The 9,592-nt window shown below is 54.6% G+C and overlaps 2 protein-coding genes across 4 annotated transcripts in view; one reads left to right on the top strand and one right to left on the bottom strand.

Moving 5' to 3' along the window:
- The first annotated feature begins 924 nt into the window (after positions 1–924).
- CCDC153 (coiled-coil domain containing 153) lies at positions 925–7,428 on the top strand. 3 transcript variants are annotated; one of them, XM_015560650.1, is made up of 8 exons: positions 960–999; positions 1,101–1,181; positions 1,301–1,382; positions 2,023–2,088; positions 3,176–3,295; positions 3,800–3,892; positions 6,656–6,786; positions 7,024–7,428. In XM_015560650.1, exons 2-8 carry the CDS (start codon positions 1,140–1,142, stop codon positions 7,207–7,209), a joined length of 720 nt encoding a protein of 239 aa, XP_015416136.1. In that variant the 5' UTR covers positions 960–999; positions 1,101–1,139; the 3' UTR covers positions 7,210–7,428. The 3 variants fall into 3 exon arrangements, with proteins under 3 accessions (XP_006758765.1, XP_015416136.1, XP_015416137.1); XM_006758702.2 differs by lacking the exon at positions 1,101–1,181 and having other exon boundaries at positions 925–999; XM_015560651.1 differs by lacking the exon at positions 2,023–2,088.
- Positions 7,429–8,322: 894 nt separating this feature from the next.
- The window catches only part of PDZD3 (PDZ domain containing 3), a 4,925-nt gene continuing 3,655 nt past the window's right edge, over positions 8,323–9,592 (bottom strand). Inside the window, exons 10-12 of the mRNA XM_015560631.1 lie at positions 9,508–9,587; positions 9,236–9,408; positions 8,323–9,007 (exon numbers count right to left, since the gene is read on the bottom strand). Of these exons, the coding sequence (XP_015416117.1) occupies positions 8,998–9,007; positions 9,236–9,408; positions 9,508–9,587 (263 nt within the window). The 3' untranslated portion in view covers positions 8,323–8,997. The remainder of the gene's footprint in view (positions 9,008–9,235; positions 9,409–9,507; positions 9,588–9,592) is intronic.

The following is a 9,592-nucleotide window of genomic DNA, read 5'->3' on the forward strand; positions in this document are numbered from 1 at the left end:
CACACGCACACACCCCACACATACACACCCCACACATATACATACACACATACACACACACGCATGCGCGCGCACACATACAGACATACACACACACACACACACACACACACACACAAAGGGGAAGCTAGGACTCGTAGCTCCTGTCTCTGCCCAGAGCCCTTTCTCCTACTTTTTATCCCCCCAGGTCAGCACCTGGAGGCCCTGGGTCTACCTCCACCCGTGTCTCGTTTCTCTGAAGGGGAAACTCTCTCAAGGACCTTCTCCTGCATTTCTTCCCCACGTGCCTATAGGATGCCTTCAGAGGGGGGGCTTCCGTTCTGAGTCTAATATTGTCATTTTGAGGATGCGACCTAGGGATGTCAGTGGCTCCACATGAGTCCTGGCTGTGGCTCAATGGTTAGAGCCGGCCCAGACACACCGAGGGTGTGGGTTCCGTCCAGGTCAGGGCACAGGCAAGAACCAACCAATGATGCATAAGTAAGTGGAACAGGAAATTGATGCTTCTCCCCGCCCCCCTAAAATCAATAAATACAATCTTAAAAGCAAAAACAGGTTTTTTTCCCCAAATGGCTACTGTCAGCCGTTTGTGTGTCCACACAGCAGCATGGTTTCAGATGTGCAGACCTGTCCTGGGTAAGTCTTCAATTCACAGGCGGTGCCGCAGGCAGTCATAGCTAATGGGCCGAAGCCCTGACCTCTCCAACGACCCTGGGTTTGGGAATAGGGAGGGGACCCGCCCTCCGGCACCTGGCGCTTTAAGCTTTGTGTTTGTCGCTCCACCTTCTGGTGAACTTGTTTCCTGTTGCCTGGGCAACACGCAGGCTCAGGAAGCCCGGCCTTCCAGCTGCGTCCTGCCCCCAAAGGGCATGCGCCCTAGATTGGCTCCCAGACCCGGGGCTCCTCAGGCTCCCGCTGGTTGGGCCTTTGCTCTGCCCCTCCCCACCCATGCGAGGCTCCCTCCCCCGGGAAACAGCGGAGGCCGAGAGGGTCCGCTAGGTAGGAAGGGGCAGGGTCAAGATCTTGTGAGGGGGAAGGGACCAGGGACTGGGATTTGTTTTCTCCAAAAGAGGATGGAGAGGAGTGGTTTCTGTGCCTAGAGCCTGGCGTGCAGCGAGAAACAGCGCCATCATCCCCGGATGCCAGCCTCGCCTCAGGGTCCCAGGAGACCAAGGAAAAAGGCTGAGACGGATTTGGAGCCTAGAACTCTCCCTCTCCTGGGACTCCTGGTTCAATCTAGGGATCAGGAAAGCACCCCTATGGCCAGGCCTAAATACACGTCCCCTTCCCCCTCCCCTAGGACAGCACGGAGATGCCACCTAAGACCAAAAAAGAAAGGATGACAGCCGGAGCGCAGACGAAGAAAAGGAGTGCAGGCCCTGGTGAGTCGGGTGGTGGAGGTGGGTGTCCCGGCTTCCCCGCTCCGGCTCGGAGACCAAGCAGCAGCAGCGGCGCTCCAGAGAGCAGCCAGCCCTCTGCACAGCCGATGGAGCTTGCTTTCCTTTCCTTTCTTTTTTTGTTTTTTTTTTTTTTTTAAACCAACAACATTTTTATTGATTTGAGAGAGGAAGGGAGAGGGAGAGAGAGAAACATCAATGATGAGAGAGAATCATCAATCAGCTGCCTCCTGCACACTCCCTACTGGGGATGTGCCCACAACTAAGGTACATGCCCTTGACTGGAATCGAACCTGGGACCCTTCAGTCTGCAGGCCAACGCTCTATCCACTGAGCCAAACCGGCCAGGGCAGGATGGAGCTTTCCTGACCTCCCTTTCATATCCTCACATCCAGCTCCCACGAAGCTGGGAGCGTGGGGACACTGGCACCCACCCCTCCCTGAGCCGCTCTCTGGCTCTGTGCCTTCCTGCACATTCATTCCACATGTCTGTGCTGGGCAGGGGGACTGTGGGGAACCCAGTAGAAGCTGCCGCCAGGGAGCACTCACGTAGGAGGAGAGCCCGGAGCGTGCAGGCAGGGAGGGCCTGAGGCCGGGAAGCTGAGGCTCTGCCACCTGCGGGCAGGTGTGGAGGCGGAATCCACGGGCAGGCTGGCAGCGCTGGAGAAGGAGCTGCTCCGAGACCTCCTCGGTAAGAAGGATGGGAGCTCGGGGCCGCCACAGTGAGCCGGTCGGTGGGCAGGTCTGTATCCTTTCTCTCTTTCTTTTTTTCTTAAATACATTTTATTGATTATTTACAGAGAGGAAGGGAGAGGGATAGAGAGTTAGAAACATCGATCAGCTGTGCCCGCAACCAAGGTACATGCCCTTGACCTGAATCGAAGCTGGGACCTTTCAGTCCGCAGGCCAACGCTCTATCCACTGAGCCAAACCGGCCAGGGCTGTATCCTTTTTCTTTAAATATATGTTATTGATTTCAGAGAGAAAGGGAGAGGGAGAGACAAAAACATCAATGATAAGAGAGAATCATTGATCGGCTGCCTCTTGCACACTGCACACGGGGAATCAAGCCCACAACCTGGGCATGTGCCCTGACCAGAATCGAACCGTGACCTCCTAGTTCATAGGTCGATGCTCAACCCCTGAGCCACATCAGCCAGACAATTTCTTTATCCTTGGGGCTTGGAGGGTTGGAGCTAGGGTGGGGGCTGAGCTGATCTCTAACATCCCCTAAAGTAGTGGTTCTCAACCTTCCTAACGCTGCGACGCTTTAATACAGTTCCTCATGTGGTGACCCCCAACCATAAAATTTTTTTCGTTGCTACTTCATAACTGTAATGTTGCTACTGTTATGAATCGTCATGTAAATATCTGATACGCAGGATGTATTTTCGTTGTTACAAATTGAACATAATTAAAGCATAGTGATTAATCACAAAAACAATATGTAATTATATATGTGTTTTCAGATGGTCTTAGGCGACCCCTGTGAAGGGGTCGAGACCCACAGGTTGAGAACTGCTGCCCTAAATGGAAAGATAGTCACAAATTGGGATTGTGAGGAAGGGGGGGCAGTGAGGGCTAAGGAGCCAGAACAGAAAGGGAGTTTTTGCCTCTTGGCAATGAAGCGCCTGTCAGATCGGGGATGGGCAGACAGAATGAGACCGACTCGGAGCCCGCTGCCAGGTGCCAGGGGCAGGCAGAGCCAGTCCATCAGGCCCATGGCGCTGGCGCAGTGGGGCCCCTGTGGGTCCTGAGAGCTCTGGCCCTGTTCCCAGCTCTGCGGAGGGGTGAGGCCCGCCAGGCCACGGCTTCAGAAGACCGGCTGAGGCAGAGACTGCAAGGGCTGGAGGCTGAACTGGAGGAGGCCCGAAGGGAAGGGAAGGCCGTCTATGCAGGCAGGTGATCGGCCAAGCAGGGAGGCAGCAGGGGGGCGGCAGGGGGGCTGCAAGAGGACAGCCCAGAGGCCAGAGGATGCAGGGAGTGCGGCCAGGAGGCTTCCACCTGCCATGCCTGGTCTCAGGCTTCCCAGCAGAGCCAGACCAGGCAGGACCCACAGGGAGGAGAGGAAGGCCTTTGGGGTTCTGGGAAGGGCCTTCCAGGATGCCTGATGCCACACTGTCGATGCTCTGCGGGTTACAAAACGCAGTCCTCGCCTTAATTTCATTCACCCCGTGGGAGGGAGCAGGGGCGGGCTGCCACCCCGTTCCTGAGCTGGCATGGAAGCCGGGCCTGGTCCATGCGCGGTTCTCAGGTTCTGGGGTCCCTCCGCTCCCCAGAAGCACCACGAGAGCCATGAAGGTCAATGTGGTCTTGTCCCACGGGACTAAGCAGAGCCACTCACACCCACAATGCCCCTCTTCCTCCCCCTCCACCCACCTGGCTGCTCACTGCCCCCACAGAGATGCGTCGCCAGTGCCAGGCGCTCCGGGAGGAAGTGGAGGCTCGTGGCAGGCAGCGGGAGGAGGAAGACGGAGGCCTTCGGCAGCAGCTAGGTAGGATCCTCGTCCCCTAGCCTTTCTCAGAGGTCACTGAGGTCGGCCTGAGGCGGACTAAGAGGGTCTTTCTCCAGAAGACTGCAGTCCTGGCTCTTTAATCACTTTCCCCCGCGGCCTCTCCTGCCTTTGCGGACTAGAACAGAGGGTACAGGATGTCAAAGATCTTAAGTTACCTTAAGATTTTAATAATCTTACGTGAAACCTGACCAGCGTGGCTCAGTGATTGAGCGTCTACCTATGAACCAGGAGGTCAGGGGTCGATTCCCAGTCAAGGGCACATGCCAGGGTTGCGGGTTCAATTCCCAGTGGGGGGCCTGCAGGAAGCAGCCGATCAATGATTCTCTCTCATCATTGATGTTTCTCTCTCCCTTCCTCTCTGAAATCAATAAAAAAAATTTTTTTAATCTTTTTTTAAAAATATATTTTATTGATTTTCCACAGAGAGGAAGGGAGAGAGATAGTTAGAAACATCGATGAGAGAGAAACATCGACCAGCCGCCTCCTGCACATCCCCTACTAGGGACGTGCCCACAACCCAGGCACATGCCCTCGACCGGAATCAAACCCGGGACCTTTCAGTCCGCAGGCCGATGCTCTATCCATTGAGCCAAACTGGTTTCGGCTAATCTTAAGTAAAGAAGACAAGTCTCTCACCCCATTTCCCCTTTCAATGGCTTCTCCAAACCCAGCTGTTCCTCCCACCACTGCATCTTTCCTACGCAAAACACATTCCCTTAGTCTGGCTGACTTCTACAACAAAACTCAGGGGAAGTGCGGCTTGTTTACTTCCATATCTTCAAGGCCTAGGCCATGGTGAGAAATGGCTCACCTGTCCGAATTTCAGATGTGGGGCTGGGAAACAGAAGCATGGTGAAAATGAGACTTTTTTTTTAAGTTTAGATTATTCTGTCAGCTTTTTTTTTTTATCCTACTGGGGATCAAGCCCACACCCCGGGCATACACCCTTGACCGGAATCGAACTCAGGACCCTTCAGTCCGCAGGCCGACGCTCTATTCAATGAGCCAGACCAGCTAGGGTGAAAATGAGACTTTTAATAACACTGACGCGAGTGGTGGCCCATTGTACAGGCACACACGTGGGGCAGGGAACACAGCCTATTTATTTAGTCCCTCCTCCAATTCCTCATTGGCTGGGTACTATTTAGTCACCTGTTTCCTAATACATCGCCTAGGTCTTGCTGTTCCCATTGGGCCATTTAAAAAACATTGGGCTGCTGAAACTGGTTTGGCTCAGTGGATAGAGCATCGGCCTGCGGACTGAAAGGTCCCAGGTTGATTCCGGTCGAGGGCATGTAACTGGGTTGCAGGCACATCCCCAGTAGGAGATGTGCAGGAGGCAGCTGATCCATGTTTCTCTCTCATCGATGTTTCTAACTCTCTATCTCTCTTCCTTCCTCTCTGTAAAAAATCAATAAAAAATATATTTAAAAAAAAAAAACATTGGGCTGAGGCCTTTCTAGTTGACTCCCCCACCCCTGTCTAGCTGAGGCAGACGCCTAGGGGGTTTCCACCATGTTTGCCCCCTCCCTCCTCCCTGCACTCTGCCTGCCCTGGGGAAGTTCAGTAAATCCCATCCAAAGCCCACCATGCTGCCATGGCTGGTGTGGCTCAGAGGATAGACCGTCAGCCTGTGGACTGAAGGGTCCCAGGTTCGATTATGGTCAAGGGCACTTGCCTGGGTTGTGGGCTTGATCCCCAGTAGGGGGCATGCAGGAGGCAGCTAATCAATACTTCTCTGTCATCATTGATGTTTCTATCTCTCCCTCTCCCTTCCTCTCTGAAATCAATAAAAATGTATTTTTTAAAAGCCCACCCTGCTGGAGATGGTCACAGAGGTGCATTCCCTGCACCTTGGTGAATCCTAAATAACTGTTCGCTAAATAAATGAATAAACCTCCCAAATAAGCAAATACTAGTGTATTTTAAAAACAGGAGTTTTTGCTTTCTTCCTTCTTGGTTACCGGATAGAGTTGAAATAGGCTAGCATGGCATACAAGGTTTCTCACCACTTCGGCTTCAAAGTTCTCTTGTCCTAAAATAGCTTTAGTTTAGCTGTAGATGGTTCAAGAGTTGCTTACCTGCCAGGCAGACCCTGAATTCCTTTCCTATTCTTTGCCTGATCTCAAATTTCAATAAAATCATACTCACAGGGCACCTCCCCGGTGCTCCACATGCACAATCACGCCTACATTGTTCACAGCAAGCCTGCGAAGAACGTGACATTCTCTCTTCTTTTTTTTAACCTTCACCTGAGGATATGTTTATTGATTTTTAGAGAGGGGGGGGGGAAGAGAGAGAGAGAGCGAGAGAGAGACATCAATCAGTGGCCTCCCGCATGTGCCCTGACCAGGGACCAAACACACAACCGAGGCAGGCGCACTGACGGGGAACTGAACCCACAGCCTTTCTGTGTGTGGGACAATTCTCCAACCGAGACCCGGCCAGGGTGTGACATTTTCTCTTTAAAGATGAAGAGACTGAGGCTCAGAGGGAGGCGTGCCCAATGCTGCGCAGGAGTAAGTGACAAGCAGAGTTGGGACCCAGATCTCTTGTCCCAAGCCCTCTAGTCTCTCCACTGCACCCCAATAGAACTTCAACTCCCTATAGTGACCACAGGGAATCAGTGACCCTGGGGGCATCTGGAAGAATCCCACTCGAGTCCCCCTTCTGCGTGCCATTGGAGACTGTTCAAGGGCAGTGTCGCCATCCTGTCCTCTTCATCCTCTGCCCACTCCCCAGAGACGCGCCGGGCAGAGGCTGCAGCTGCGCAGGGAGTGGCCAAGCAGGCCCTCCGGGAGCAGGACCAGACTCGGGCTCAGCTCCAGACCCGCGTGTCGGATGTGGAGGCCAAGTGTGAGGAAATCTTACATGTAAGCTCGCCCTCTGAACCCAGCCCCCCTAACGAGTGCTCCCCCATCACCGCGGACCAGGGGCAAGAGAAGCAGATCCCCACAGGGAACTCTGCTCTATCTTGAGGGGATGCAACCATGCCCACTCACTAAGACCAATCACTTTAAGAAAACACTGGCAAGGAAAGCATGTAGACCCTCCTGGGCACCCCTCACGCTCCCTCTCCCTTCCTGGAGCCTGAGGCTCGGTGTCTGCAGGGCAGCCTGGACCAGATCCTGGCTACGCTGAGAGCCCTTGAGCCTCGGTGGGATGGCGTGGGGCTGACACTCCACGCCAGGCACCGGGAGCAGCTCTGGCAACTTGGACTCAACCCCCTGGACCTGTGTGGCTGTAGCAAACAGCCTCCGGCCTCTGGAGCCAGCAAGAAAGCCGCCTTGATGTAGAAGTCAACGGAACTATGGTTGGAGCGTCTTGGCGAAGATGAGTGCATCTCATGGGAACACCTTGGTTCTGGGCTGACCCATTAGCCCAAAGACTGAATGATGGGAGAGAAATCTGACAAGGCCTTAGACCTGCTCCTAGAGCAGGGGTGGGAACGTCCGGCCCTGCAGGCCTCTATGGTCTGGCCCTGCCAAGGCATTAGGGGTGAGTTAATTAAATGTTTGACCAAATATAGCAGGCTAATTTTTATTTTCAAATATATTTTTATTGATTTCAGAGAGGAAGGGAGAGGGAGATAGAAACATCAATGATGACAGAATCATTGATCGGCTGCCTCCTGCACGCCCCATACTGGGATTGAGCCCACAACCTGGGCATATGCCCTGACCAGGAATCAAACCCCAACTTCCTTATTTATAGCGCGACACTCAACCACTGAGCCCCTCCGGCTGGGCAAGCTAATTTTTAAGTTGATAATTTCATATGGCCCTTGAATGATGTTATACATATCCAAATGGCCTTTGGCAGAAAAAAGGTCCCCCACCCCTTGAGCCTGGGGCTCCTTTTGTCCCTTTGAACAATAGCCTCAGACCCTCACCCACACAAACACAGGCAGGCAGGATGGTGGGGGAAGGTCATTTCTGTAATAGACCAGCAGTGGTCAGGCACAGCCCGCAGTCCTGTGGGGCTCACAGAGGGACAGTGTGACTGGTCTCCAAACTCTTGCAATCCATCCAGGAGTTCTGGAGTTCTGCCCAGGGCAACTTCCAGATGGCTTCTAGCAGGCCCCACGGCCCACTGACCCGCCGACAAGGGAAAAGTCTGTTTCTCTTTTCTATGAAAACACACTCGGTGCAACTTTACTTCCAGTCACCAAACGTGGAGGGGCTTTCCCACACTAAGACATTCTCCACCTCTTCTGTGGATACCAGTTCAGTGTCCTACAGTTTAACTCAATTCTGACACACTCTACACAGGGTGAGGACTCAGTTCCACAAGACACCATCCTCAAGTACAGATGTCACCTGCGCTTCTGACCAACGGGCTATGCATCAGAGGTTCCCACGAACCCCTACCATTTGCTAGAGGGGCTCATAGAACTCAGGGAAACAGTCTACTTACTCGATTACCAGTTTATTATACAGGGTACAATTCAGAAACAGCCCGAAGGTAGAGACGCCTGGAGCGGGCGTGAGCACGAGAGTGCCTGCCCTGGCCACGGACGCCCCCTCCCCTCCGGGCACCTGCACGTGTTTTGGGTTTTTATGGAGGCTTCATCACAGCAGCATGACTGATGACATCACTGGGGGTTCATTAATGCTCTAGCCCTCTCCCCTCCCAAGAGCCCAGGAGGGAGGGTGAGGAGGGGGATAGGGCAGAAAGTTCCAACCCCATTGGTTCGGAACCCTGGCAACCATTCCCTCCCCATCCTTACAGGCTGCCAAAAGTCACCGCATTAACAAAATTAGGTTGCAAGAAGCACTTTATGGATCACAAAAGACCCCTTGGTTGCTCTAATTGCAAGGAAATTCCAAGGGTTGTAGGAGCTCTGTGCCAGGAATGCGTCTGAAGACCAAATATGTATTTTGTTTTACAAATCGCAAAATCACAGCTCTCATCGCAGGCAGAGCTTCATCCTGGGGCACAGCTTCCTCTGGAGTCCGAGGGGAGCAGCGGGTGGGCCACCGCAGGCCTCTGACCACAGCCTCCTCGGGGAGGTGGGCTGGGAAGGCAGGGAAGCTACTGGCCTGGCCTGGGCCGAGGAGGGGAGCGCTCCGGCAGATCCGAGGCTACAGCCCACTCCTGAGCAGGGAGGGAGGGGGAAGGTCACTCAAGGGCCAGCAGAGCCCCTCTGCCCTGGAATGCCCAGGAATGGGACCTCTCCATGGTCCTTCTCTTCCCACGGACCATGGCCTAGAGCCCCACCCTCCGTGCCCCCCGCCCTGCTTCCCCCTGCTCTGCCCACCTCTCTGGTTCCGCTTGGTCATTCCCCAGCTGCTCATAGTCCCTCTGTCTCTCCTTCCTCACCTCCAGGGCCCCGGGGACCTGACCCCCAGCTTCAGGCACAGCGGTGGCTCGGCCTCGGCCAGCTGGTGGAGCCTGTCCACGTCGTCCTCTCCGTCCACAGGGCGCCCGTTCACCTCCAGAATCTCATCGCCCTGCTGCAGCCCCGCCCGGGCAGCCGAGCCCCCTGGAGTCACCTGGAGGCGGGGTGAGAGGCAGCGCAGGGAACCCTCTCAGGGCCTGGGAGGCAGCGGAGGCAGGTCCCGCAGGAGGGAAGGCCCGTGAAGGTCCGTCACCTGGGAGATGGAGAGGCGAGGCCCGCTGGCCACGTAGCTGAGGCGGAAGCCATAGCCGCCGCCAGGCCCGGGGTACAAGCAGCAC

This window comes from Myotis davidii, unplaced genomic scaffold (genome assembly GCF_000327345.1).
Source record: "Myotis davidii unplaced genomic scaffold, ASM32734v1 scaffold355, whole genome shotgun sequence".
In the NCBI taxonomy this organism is placed as follows: Eukaryota; Metazoa; Chordata; class Mammalia; order Chiroptera; family Vespertilionidae; genus Myotis; species Myotis davidii.

Coding starts and splice junctions, on each gene's coding strand:
- CCDC153 (XM_015560650.1), top strand. CDS start 1,140: ATGCCAGCCTCGCCTCAGGGTCCCAGGAGACCAAGGAAAAAG. Junction 1,182..1,300: donor CCAGGAGACCAAGGAAAAAG/GCTGAGACGGAT, acceptor CCCCTCCCCTAG/GACAGCACGGAGATGCCACC. Junction 2,089..3,175: donor GCTGCTCCGAGACCTCCTCG/GTAAGAAGGATG, acceptor CCCTGTTCCCAG/CTCTGCGGAGGGGTGAGGCC.